The sequence below is a fragment of the Grampus griseus genome (assembly GCF_964374135.1).
Source record: "Grampus griseus genome assembly, chromosome: 16".
NCBI lineage: Eukaryota > Metazoa > Chordata > Mammalia > Artiodactyla > Delphinidae > Grampus > Grampus griseus.
Window position 1 is genome coordinate 53,348,968 of NC_139010.1, and position 13,447 is coordinate 53,362,414.

Below are 13,447 nucleotides of genomic sequence, written 5' to 3' on the forward strand. Positions count from 1 at the left end.
TGGCAGCGAGCCTGGCAGCTACCAGCATCTAGAAGAACGTCCACAAGAACCAGGAAGCAGGGAAGGCTCCAGGAAGGGCCAGCAGGACACTACTCCGCCCTCAGGTGTTAGAGGGACTCATGAAGACAGGTGGCCCATCCAGGTCAACCTGGCTGAAGGAGTATCTCTATTTGCTTCCCAACCGGCTGCAGTAATGCTCCAGGAGATGTTGCCAAACCGGTTCTAAGAGAAAGGCATTTTGGCCAAATGGCAACTGGGACACAAAGCAAGGCTGTTTTGTAAATTTCTGAAACAGTCACTGACGTTGCTGATTAAAGGAACGCCCAGACAAAAAGGCAGGCTGGGTTACCGCTCAGCGTTCTGTTCCCAGTGCCCCAGTGGCCTCTAGAGCCGCCCCTTCAGGCACACACACTCTTGAATCAAAACCAAATCCTCAGGGGAGCTGCGGTGAAGCCCAGTCAATCTGAACAACCCATACAGCATCTACTTCCTAAAAGCTGACCCTGGGGTGTGGTCACGTTCCAGCCCTGCCAACTGCCTGGGCTGCAGATGAAAGGAGCCCAGGTCGGGCAGGCACCTGGATCGGCTCTCTCGGTGGAGAACTAAACACGAGAATCCGTTCTGTGCCGGACACTTTAAACACATTCACGTCAAATCCTTATGCGGGAGTGTTGGGCTGCACCCCGCAGGCCTCCAAGGCCTGTGCTTGCCCAGCTTCAAGACCAAAGAAAGAGCCCAGGGTCAGCAACAGAGACATCAATGATTTAATGGACGGGGGAGCTTACACGTCTGAAGCAAGGTCCTGGAGCGACACCCCACCATGTGCAGCGAACGATGGGTAGGACGCGGCGGCAGTCTTCGCTCCCGGGGAGGGGGCCCCGTGTGGTGGAGGAGAGATTACCAGTTATAGGGAATTGACATCAGGTGGGCTCATTAGTTACCAGGGAAACCAGCAGAGGGGCGCGTCCTTCATGCCCCTTTGATGAGAACAGTCACCAGCTGGGGCCTGGGGCAAGTACCTAGGAAGGTGAGTCAGGTGAGTAAGATACAGGAGAAGCAGGCATTGGTCGGGCAGGGGATGTACAGAGAGCAAGAGAACAGCCATCTTGAGGGGCCTGACCACACACTTGGGGGTGGCTCTGGGTTTGTGAAAACCAGGGGTGGCCTGTCTGTATTGTATCTGTGGTATCTGGTTGCAGTGCCCCTCTACGTACCTGACCCCAGGGATATCTCGGAAGAGAGGTGGACCAAGATTGTAAGGGTTATACAGGGTATGTAGGGGTGAAGTACACGGTCAGGTAACTCAAGAAGGCTGTTCTCTTGTTCTCTGTACATCCCCTGCCCGACCAGTGCCTGCTTCTCCTATATCTTACTCACCTGACTCACCTTCCTAAGTACTTGCCCCAGGCCCCAGCTGGTGATTGTTCTTATCAAAAGGTCCGTGAGGGGCGTGCCCCTCTGCTGGTTTGCCTGGTGACTAATAAGCCCACCTGACGTCATTTCCCCTATAATTGGTACTATCCACCCCCTGCCCCCCACCCCAGTGAAGACTGCCACCATGTCCTGCCCACCGTCCACTACACGTGGTGGGGTGTTGCTCCAGGACCTTGCTTCAGACATGTAAGCTCCCCCCTCCATTAAACCATTGATGTCTCTGTTGCTGACTCCCGGCTCCTTCTTTGGTCTTGAAGCTGGGCAAGCAGAGTCCTTTTAGGCCTGCAGGGTGCAGCCCAACAGGGAGGTACTAATATCCCCATTTTGCAGATGAGGAAACTGAGGTTCAGGGGTGTTAACTGACTTGCCCAAGATCACAAAGCTACTAATTGGCAGAGCTGAGCTTCAGCCCCATGCCTGCCTCATTTCCAAACCTGTGCAGTCTGAGGGTGCCAGGCAACCTGCCACATTTTCACCACTTACCAGCTGGGTGGCCTTGGGCACTGACTCCAACTCTCCATACCTAGATTTCGTCATTAATAAACATGGCAACCTAATGCCCAGGAGTAATAGGTACCACATTTGGGGCTCATGCCAGGCACTCTTCACAGGGCTTTGTATGTTACCTGTTGCTGTTATTATCCTTATTTAAGCCCAATAGCACAATAAAATTAAGTAGTTTGTCCAGGCTCACCTGCTGGTAAGAAACAAAGACATAATCTCGATGCAGGTGTTCTGGCTCCCAAGACTTAATCTCTGGTGACTCTGGCTAACACGTTTCTGAGACATAATCTGCCAGAGACGGAATTAAGACTGGTGCTCTGCAGATTCACTTCGGGCCCTGCTTGAGGAGATGACTTCCTGTTGTTTCAAGAGAGCCCCTCAAGGCCTCAGTGTTCTGGAAAAGGGGATGAAAAAGGTCACCTCGTAGGGTTGCATTGAGGATCAAAGGAGAGAGCGTGAGAGTGCCAGGACACAAGGGACATGCCTCTGTGCAGGATTCACATCAGAATCATAAACAGCCTCCATTAGCCAACATGAAGAGGATCCAGTTCCTCTGCCCTCCCTGACTCCAAGAGATTGTATCAAGAGGAAACAGTCACAGAAAAGAACTTTGAAAATAAGCACAAAGCACTGAGTCAAAAGCTTGATAACTCCATCCTAACCCTCCTAGGCAACAAGCTTAGCTGAGTGACGACTCAGCCTCAGATCCTGATATCCCATAATTAATCCTCTCTTTTAATGGGATTTTTGCCCTTGCCAGCAGTTTTGATCCACTACCCTCAGCCCTCCTTCCTATGCTGAGAAGAGCTTTGGCCTTGGGGCTCTTGAGCAGAGCTGGGCTGGTCAGTTGCTGCAGGTATCAGGGAAAACTGGAGATCAAATAGTGTCTGTGGATGGCGGCTTGTTAGTGGGAGAGGATGGAGGGTAGACTTAATGCAAGAGAGATGCCAAGCACTGGGAAAGCCAGACACGCACGACGCACTGGGAAAGTGCATGAGACAAAGAGTCTTGGTCTGGGGTTCGAGTCCTTGCCTCTTCCTGGTCACCCAGCTTTGGTCACTCTTGTCCTCTCTGAGACTCAAGGTGCTCATGTGTGAAATGAGTATGAACAATACATGTCCTGGACACCTGCTAGAGTTGTTCTGAAGAACAAACATGACCAAGCCCAGGAAAGGGCTTTCTGCACTGTAAGCGCCCTGGGAAGAAGCTCCTTCCTCAGGCCATGTCTGTCACACATGGGAGGCCACCGTAATGTGTCCAGCACACTGGGACAAACTGAAGGGCATTTGGAGCCCCAGACAAGACCCCTGAAGCCAGAGGTATCTGGCTTCAAGGCACCAGAGCCCCAGGCCCTGGCACTGGTCTGATCAGATGCCTTCAGGGCTGAATTTGGCCAGGGAAACAGAGCCTGGATTGTCAGGCTTAGGGAGCTAAGCTCCGAGCCCAGGTGCACTAATTACCCCAGGGTGGGTCAAATGCAGCCTCGCCACACAGGGGTGGGTGTTACAGCCTCAGAGTGGGCCTGTGTATCCCAGCTCCACCTGGAACCTAGTGTGGGGTCTTAAACAAAGCAACTCACTCTCCCCAAGACGGGGTCTCTTCAGCTGTAAAGTGAGGGACTTCATTTTTTTGGTGAGAAATAAATGAATGCATACATGTGAAGCTTTAGTGCAACGCTTCATAGCTAGAAAGTGCTCGTCATCAATATAACCTGCAAAATTTATGCCTCCTTTCCAGGAGTTTAAACTCATTGAACTCTGCATTCACTGAACTCTCGCTGGATCTACAGCTAGACTACAAGCTGCGTGCAGGCAGCGGCCACGTCTGGCTTGTTTCCCATCCAGCTTGCGGTGCTGAGCCCAAGGCCTGGCAAAGTACACTCTCGACCAAGATTTGTTAAATGAGTTTATGCCTGAGAGGAGCAGTAGGAAGAAACAGCAGCAAAAAAGAGGATGGAAAGAGACAGGGACTGCCCAAGCAGTGAATTCCAACAATGAGGAGAGATAAGCAAAAAGAATGGGTTTTTTTTTCCTGTCTTTTTTTAAATAATGAAAGAGGGATAAGGGAAGGGATTTTTTTTATAATTGATAAGTTATGCTATTGGGATGAAAAGATGATGAAAGTAATAAACCAGAAAACTAAGGTAAGGGGAAGTGGAAACTCACCCTGCCATTCAAATATTAGGATGTTAATACTTTACATGTAATAAGTAAAGAGTTGTAGTCGCCACTAATAAAATGGCTCCCACTTGACTCTCCAGGAACTGATTCACTGCTAAGCTATGTCAGCTCTGAGCTTCTGAGTCACAGTGCGTCCTAAAGGCTTTCATACCCTGGGGAAACTCACCCCAGGAGGGCTGGGTTTTGTTTTTTCTTCTTCTTTTTTTAAAGTTCTTTTGTTCTTGGTACACAGTCTTCCTCTTTCAGACTGGGTCCAGATGCCCCTAGCACACGGAACAATTCAATCCGTTCAGAGCGGGGAGGAAGGGATCATAATTTGACTTGGTTGTTTTAGGCACTTTTTTTTTTTTCTCTGTAACCATGATGACCTCCAGGAAGACACACGGAGGCTCTGGAATCAAGAGTCCAGAGATGAATCCTCACCTGTCTCTGTCTCAGTTTCCTCATGCGTAAAGCCAGACTTCGAGAGGTGAGGTGGGAATAAACATCTATTTTTAGTCCAGGTACCTTAAAGACATCATCTCATTTGACTTTTACAATCTTCATGGGTAGGCCTTATACCCACTTCACAGCTAGGAAAACTGAGATTCAGAGAGGTTTCTTGTCGTTAATTAGACCAAAGCCCTAATGTCAAGGTCAGAGGTAGGCTAGGGCTCCCCTGCCTTCCAGCTTCCTTTGAGATGCAGCTTAATGGATCCCAAACAGCATGTGGAAACCCTGAAGTCCTAAATACTCAAGATCAGTTTTGTAGTTTGTGGTCACAGGGATCTGGTCTCATTTGGTCCTACGTGGTCCCCCTGGCCTCTGAGATCCTAAACTGAATGACTGAAGGGAGGAGCCAGAATCATTCATTCAACATTATTTATTGGTCATCTACTATTTGCCAGGCACTGAGCTAGGTGCTGGAGAAAGAGACATGGTCCCTGCCCTCATGAAGCTTCCAGTATGATTGAAGAGGCACACAGAAATCAAATAAGCCAGCAAATACATAACTACATGTTCCAATAGACGCCACAAAGGAGTATAGGATGTTAGGGGACAGAACTACAGGGCACCTGATCTAGGGCTACTCTGATCTCCCAGGATGTGCTGCTGGGAGAAGCAGGGTGACCTCTGGTTCCAGCCTTGGCCTGGGGAGCCCAGACCAACCGGAAGACCTGGTACTGCAGGGAACCAAGGCTATTTCCCACTTGCCTTCTGCTCTGCTATGACTCTCAGCACAACCTTGGCTGCACAGACCTCACAAGGCCAGGGCCCCACTGGTCAAGAGGCCACCAGGCTCTCAAGCCTGCTGCTGAGCCCCTGACAGGCAGGCTTCCGGTCCCAGTAGCGCTGCTTCATTGCTGGCCACTGAGGCTGCAGAAACACTGCAGGGATTCTCACTTTGAGTTAATGAGGCAAATGTGAGCCGAAAATCCAAGTCAACAGAGAGTTGCTAAGAATCTACCGTTTATATCCCTTAGGATGACTATTATCCCCAAACAAACAAACAAAAACCACAGAAAAAAACAAGTGGTGGTAAAGAAATTGGAACCCTTTTGCACTGTTGGTGGGAATGTAAAATAGTGCAGTCAACGATGGAAAACAGTATGGTGGTATCTCAAAAAATTAAACATAGATTTACCAAATGATCCAACAATTCTACGTCTAGGTATAAACCTCAAAGAACTGAAAGCTGGGACTCAAATGATATTTGTACGCCCACGTTCACAGCATGATTCACAATAGCTAAAAGGTGGAAGCAACTCAGGTCCATCAGTGGACGAATGTATAAACAAAATGTGGTATAGACATACTATGGAATATTATTTAGCCTTAAAAAAGGAAGGGAGTTCTGACACATGCCACAACATGGATAAAACTTGAAGACAGTCTGCCAAGTGAAATAAGCCTGTCACAAAAGAACCAATATTGCATGAGTCCACTTGTACCAGGTACTTAAGAGTCATCAAACAGAGAGACAGAAAGTAGAACTGTACATTTAAAAATGATTTAAAAGGTAAATTTTATGCTATGTACATTACAGCACCATTAAAAGAAAAACTCTGCTATAGGCCTAGCTGAGAGGCTATCATGTGCTCTCACAGATGAATCAAACGTGGGCTCTGCCTTCAAGCCGCCTGCGTGCCACAGCTGAAGGGCATCCCATTTATTCATGTAAGCCTGGGCCACCCGTCAGAGGTCCCCCAGGGTTCTGTATGTACCCCCAGCAGCGGGGAAGGAGTCAGGCATAAAAGGGGGAGGAACTGAGCATTTGCCACATAACTCCTACGCGCCAGGCACTGTGATAGTGTTTTATCACCGTTGATCCTTAAGAGTACCCTTGTGAGGTACATGTAATTCTCCCCATTTTATAGGCAAGGAAAGAAAAGCTCAGGAACATAGGTGCCCCAAAGATTTAGCTCCTAGTGATAAAGTCAGAAGTGAAACTCTGCTCAGTCCAAAGTTCATCCCCTTTCACGTAATGTGTTGATTACAAAGAAAGGGGGCTCCTTAAACGAGGGGTAGGGGTGGGGTCAGATTACAGCTTAAAGATGGGAAGAAGCAGGTCTAATCCCCAAACTGGAGGGAGATAAACTGGATGGTTCATGTTCTCGGCCCTCCGAAGCTTACCTTGTGTAGGATCCACCTTGTCTGTCCCGGGATTCTGTATTCCTTGTCACAGCTGATTGGACCAGGGGTGAGACCAAAACTGAACCAATTGGAGTCTTGGTCTCAAGCATCTCAATTAAGAGACACAGATGCTGTAGCAGATGTGGAGTCAGGACCAAGCCATCTCCGTGGTAACCCAGAGCCCCATGCAAGCTGCTAACTGCAAGGGAGCAGCGGTAAGAGTCCCCACTAAGGCAGCCAATATGCAGAGAGGAGACGGATGCAGTGCAGGGAAGGGCGGAGGCCTGAGACACACAGTCCCCTGGGTAGCCAGAGCAAAGGCTTCCCTGCCCGACAGGTGAGACCCATGATTGTATTCTGGGAAATTTCTCTCTGACTTTAGGGGAAAAACTTGAGCAAACCTGAGTTCCTTGCAATTCAACAACTGCTGACATGACGCTTTATCCCTCAGGTGGGACAACTGGGTTGGGAGAGAAGGACCTTATGTGAGTGAGATCACAGCTCAGCTTGGTTGAGGAAATGCTCCCCATTTGACTTTTGGGAGAATAGCAAAATGTGTCTTTGGTATCACTTTCTGTTTCTGTGCCTCTCTTCTACCTCTTCGGGGGCCTCCCTCTCCAGTCTCAGGTAGCTAATGCCCTCAGGCTGGCCTCTGGCAGAGACACCCCACCCAGCCCTGCAGGTATGCACAAGCTAAACACTCCCTAACCCTAACCCTCATGTCCTATTTTACAGACGAGAGTGAGGAAGGATGGCCCAACTGGCCTACCCGGCAAGGTTTTCTTATTCATTTAATTCGATTGGGCTGCTTCCTTAGTATCTTTCACATTAGCTCCTGCCTTCTCATTCTAGCCCTGGAATGAGCTCCCTCTGCTGTGGAAAGCATTTGCCTCAACTAGTAAACCACCTAATTAGTCTACCTGACTAGAACTAATCTGTCCACAACGCAGCCTAGTGGCCCCCCAGTGATTTGTGAGTAAAGCGGAATCCCAATCACACCAGATTACTCTGTCAACCTCACCCCACAGGCCCGTGGCTCCCTGGCCTTTTTTGGTGCTGTTCCAAACCTAGAATGTCTTTGTTTTCATTACTTCTGTCAAATTTCCACTCATCCTTTAAGACCAACTCAAGGACACTTTGTCCATGGAGCTTTTCACGCTTCCATCTGCTTTTGCATTATAATTTTTGCATGTCTATTCTGGTTTGTAACTCATTCTTGTGTTCCAACCAGTTGCTTCCCTAGAAGACCAACCCATGTTATACGTATTTTTCTAGAATTGATTTCTGATATACTGTCTGGCACATTTTAGGGCTCCATAAAAGGAAACGTTATCGAATAGGGAAGGAAGTTTAGGAAGTCCCATGTGCAATTTCACATGTGTATTCATTTAATCCTCAAACACCTCTGCGAGGTAAGAGGTGTTATTAAGAACTCTGAAGCTGAAGGTTTTAATTCATTAGCTCATGAGCACTTAGGAAGTTAAGAGGTGAGAACTGGGATCCTCATTCCTAGGGCTCCTCATTCCTAGGGCTCCCTGGCTCCAAAGCCCAGGGCTCCATAGGCTTTGCATCCTAATGCCTAAGGCCAAGTTAGCTGATAAGGCTTAAGGTGTCAGATGTCTAAGCAGCTGTTTCTGCGTGAAAACTCTGCTCAGACCCACTTGAAGCACACCCCTATTCAACAGAACAGCTGTTCAATAGAAATTACAAAGTAGGTAAGGTCACGGCTGCCGTATCACAGCAGATGCATTATGCCTTACAGACCACTGCACGTTTCATGTATGAATTTTCAACATAAAACCGGCAGCTTCACATCTTTCTTGTCAGGATCAAGAAAGCAAAAAGTAGCACGACACCGGTTTGCCCCTGGGTAGCAGGTGTTAGGCACTCAGCGTTAGAAATGTGTGAAGTGGCCCTTTGCCAAGCCTCATCCACAAAGCACCTGAGAGAATATTAAGCGTAATTCTTCCTGAAAGAACGGAGAATGGCGGACTTCTGATGGTCCCTTTCAGGACCAAGAATCAATGACTTTATTGCGCTAAGAGGTCTCAAATCTCTTGCCAGGGCATTGTTTCTAGGGTCAACCTTTAAAAGGTATATTCAACATCAGTGACATGTTAGATGCGGCGGAGGATATAAAAACCCCATGCCTTCTTGGCCGAGCCAGAGACTCACCAGTAAACCCAAACCAGACAAAGACCAGAGCCCCTGAACATGCCTTGAGGGCATGCAGTTAAGATCTGTCGTGGAGGAGGAAAACAAGTCACACTGATTGACTTTTAAAAGGCAACTGTGGGACTTCCCTGGTGGAGCAGTGGTTAAGAATCCGCCTGCCAATGCAGGGGACACAGGTTCAAGCCCTGGTCCGGGAAGATCCCACATGCCGCGGAGCTGCTAAGCCCATGTGCCACAACTACTGAGCCTGTGCTCTAGAGGCCGCGGGCCACAACTACTGAGCCCATGTGCCACAACTACTGAAGCCTGCGTGCCTAGAGCCCGTGCTCCGCAAGAAGAGAAGCCACCGCAATGAGAAGCCCACGCACCACAACGAAGAGTAGACCCCGCTCGCCGCAACTAGAGAAAGCCCGCACGCAGCAACGAAGACCCAACGCAGCCCAAGATAAATAAATTAATTAATTAAAACAAAACAAAACAAAGTCTTCACGTTGAGAGAGACCTCAGAAGTCTGTCTAATCTAATCTCAGCTAGATTCAGTCTCACAACCTGGCTGTCTGCGTGAAACTCAAGGGAAAATGGCCACCTCTGGCTGGCAGGCACTCTGATCTTAAGATTCAGAGCTGGCTCTCGGAACCTGGTGAACCCAAAGAACATGAAAAATCAAGTGGGTTTTGTGGTTTCCATAATCTCCTTCTGCACTGCTAAGTATCCATGACATCCACACCACAGGGCCTCCAGTAACCCCCAAATCCTCCTGGTTCACACTAGGTCCTAAGAAGTTCAGTCTCAGAAGGGGACTGTACACGAGAGACTGAGGTCAACTCTAAACCAGTTGGTTGTCAGTACAGCACATTCCCAACTACAGTCTAACAGGGGGCCTCACTGTCTATACAGGTATCACCATTAACACTCCCATCACTTGGCCATTCTTCCCACCATCCTACCGCTTGAGAAGTGTTGCTTACTGCCTGACCTTGCTGTTTTATGTACTCAAGAGGCAAAATTGTACACATTTCAGTAAATTCAGGGGCTTTCTTCGGTGCTGCCTTGATTCTCTGTTAGGGCTTTTTACATCCTACTCTCCCCACTCTCCCCCACGCCACCCTGTGAAGTGCATCCAGCTTTGCTCCATTCCCACTGATGGATATATGGTGGTATCAGTATCCTCAGTTCTGTCAGAACTTAATGTTAGCGAATTCCCTGGTGGAGCAGTGGTTAAGAATCTGCCTGCCAATGCAGGGTGCAGGGGTTTGAGCCCTGGTCCGGGAAGATCCCACATGCCGTGGAGCAACTAAGCCCATGCACCACAACTACTGAGCCCGCGAGCCACAACTACTGAAGCCAGCGCGCCTAGAGCCCATGCTCCGCAACAAAGAGAAGCCACCGCAGTGAGAAGCCCGCGCGCAATGAAGAGTAGCCCCTGCTCACCACAACTAGAGAAAAGCCCACATGCAACAACAAAGACACAATGCAGCCAAAAATACAAAAACAGTAAAAGAAAAAAAAAAAAGAACAATGTTACTTAATCTTACCCAGTGCTCAAAATTGGAAGGCACTCCTGGAAAGGGTTTGCCATCACCAGTGTTTTAAACCATTGGAATAGATTGAAAGCAAGAAAAATGCTATATTCATTACTATATCTGCTTTAGTGCCTAAGGCAATGCCTTCCATACCTTGCTGAGAGCAGTTATTCAGTACATGGAACTGTAAAATTATAAAACCTTAAAGCTGGAAGAAACCTCAAGATCAGTTCCCATGATTCCACAGCTGAGAAATTTGAGACTTGGGTGATTAAATCTGGGTCATCGGCTACTTTGTCAACGTTAGCCAGAGTTCAGATGTTCCTACTTTAAGTTGAGTTGTTTCTTCCATCGGGTTGCTTATCAGATGAATGAATGAATGAATGACTTTACTGCTCAACTGATACTATGAAAGGAGACTGGAAAACAGACTGAAGTTAAATAACCTAGCAAAAGTAATGGTTTAGATAGCCTATATTTGCCCACCTTAACTGAAGTTTTTCACTTTCAGTTGAGTGTTTATGTCCATAGCTAAGGCAGACATACTTTTAGTCATTTAAGTCTGACCAATGCATATACACTCCAGACAAATAACAAGTCAGATTTCAATATAGTGTTAAATTTTAATTTCATTATAATCTATATGACTTGCCCCATGACATCACCAGATTGAACGTGTCTTTACATGTCAATGGTGAAGGAAACAAACTTTTCATGTTATGTCTCTATTATGTAGCTGCTTCAAGAAAAAAAAATTATAAAACCACAGTGAGATATCACCTCACACCTGTCACTATGGTTATTATCAAAAAGGCAAGAAATAACAAGTGTTGGTGAGGATGTAAAGAAAAGGGAACCCTCATACATTGTTGGTGGGGATGTGAATAAATGCAGCCACTATGAAAAACTGTATAGAGATTCCTCAAAAAATTAAGAATAGAACTACCATATGATTCAGCTATCCCACTTCTGGCATTTATCTAAAGAACACAAAAACACTAATTTGAAAAGATATGTGCACCCCTATGTTCACTGCAGCATTATTTACAATAACCAAGGTATGGAAATAACCTAAGTGCCCATCAATGGATGAATAGATAAAGAAGATACGGTATATATATGCAATGGAAATACTACTCCGAAATAAAAAAAGGGGAAATCTTGCCATTGCAACAACATGGATAGACCTTGAGGTTATTATGCTAAATGAAATAAGTCAGATAGAGGAAGACAAATGCCATATGATTTCTCTCATATGTGGAATATAAAGAACAAACAAACAAAAAACAAATGAACAAACCAAAACGAAACAAAAACAAACCTGCAGATACAGAGAACAAGATAGTGGTAACCAGATGGGAAAGAATGGGGAGGAAGGCAAAATGTGTAAAGGGGATCGACTGTGTGGTGAAGAATGGAAACTAAGTTTTTGGTGATGAGCATGTTGTAGTGTATACAGAAGTCGAAATATAATGTTGTACACATGCAACTTATAAAATGTTATAAACCAATGTTACTGCAATAAAAAAATAAATTTAAAAATAAAATTAAAAAGAGAAAAATATTTTTAAAAGAATACATGCAAATGAACTCTGACATAACATGACTACATGATATTCACTAACCAGATTCTCAAACTACATTGTCCTTTAAGAATCCAACTTCCAGATCTTTTTTTTTTTTTTTTTAACTAAACAATCATTTGGTAGCTTTGGGTTTCATTTCTGGCATTTTCCTGCTCATCTCAGAGGGAGAGGTTTAAGGAAAGAAACAGATAAAATTGACAAAAGAAAGGAGAAAGGCACAGATTACTCAGAAACCGTAAGGGAGAAGTAGTCAGGTTCCTGGAGGAAGAGAGAGTGTGCTGAGGTGTGGTCAGGAACCACATACCCATCAAGGCTCCCACTTTTTCTGCCCTCCCCTCTCACTCCCTCTCATTCCTCCTGCCAAGGAGTGAGCTGGCAATCTTACCAATGACCTTGGACAAACAGAAAATGATAAAGCTCCTAAATTCAGCTTTAGCCACACCACTCCAGCCAAAACTAGAAACACCTACAATGGCTGGGAGTGTGCCATCACTCCAACCGCTCCTGTTCCCTCCACTGCAATCAAATGTCCCGAAAAATAACCTGTTGGAATTACAATACGCCTTGTAAAGATGGTCTAGTCTAAACGCCCTCACCTGTTTTGCACAAAAGAAAACTGACATCCAGAGAAATGAGGTCACATGCCCAAAGTCATTGAGCAAGTCCAAACTAGATGCCCAAAACTTCAGACTTGCATTGTTCCGAGCTCATTTAAAGCAATTTAAAAGCTGCCAAACATGCAACGAACAAACAAAAAAACAAAACATCCCAACTTTGGAGAGATGAAGAACAATTACAAAAAGGCACAAATTAACATGAAAACAAACCAAACTAATAACTTTACTCCACCTCCCAGAAGCCCAGTGACGATAAAAGCAGCAGGGGTCTGTTTTACGGAGTAATGATACCTGGAACAACTTAATTGTGCTTTTTCCTCCTTTACCCATTTCTCACAGGCAGAGGAAATAAAAAGTGCATACAAGACTGCTGAAACTCTTAATCTGAACCAACATAGACCTGTTTGATACTTGAAATTTGGTACATCTTTCCCTCCAGGGGCCTATAGAAATCACATTATTAGAGTTAAAACATCAGGTCATTCAATGGGTCTCAAAGCCCTGGGGAAAATGCCTTCCACAGAAATCCATCCTCTCCCCTGACCTGCACAGGCAACAAACTCCAGCTAAAGCCGCAGAGGATTTGATCATTCGCAGACTTTCAAAGAATGGGACCCAAGAAACTAACATTCCAAAACAGGACTGGAGAAAAAGAAGAAAACTTGTCCTTACCCTTAAAAATAACAGAAACAATAGGATCCGGTTTCCCAAATTTCGTTTTAGGGATATTGCTGGCAGATTCAACAATCACTCGAAGCATGGCTCTCAATGGGCAGAAACCAAATTTCAGCAACGAAGTTAAGAAGACACGGGCT

The 13,447-nt window shown here is 46.3% G+C and overlaps 1 protein-coding gene across 2 annotated transcripts in view; it reads right to left on the reverse strand.

Annotated features, from left to right (window-relative positions):
• MYOF (myoferlin) overlaps window positions 1-13,447 on the reverse strand; it is a 154,727-nt gene extending 141,280 nt beyond the window's left edge. For both annotated transcript variants that reach the window (XM_082673869.1, XM_082673868.1), the window contains exon 1: window positions 13,305-13,447. In XM_082673869.1, the coding sequence (XP_082529995.1) occupies window positions 13,305-13,392 (88 nt within the window). In that variant the 5' untranslated portion in view covers window positions 13,393-13,447. The remainder of the gene's footprint in view (window positions 1-13,304) is intronic.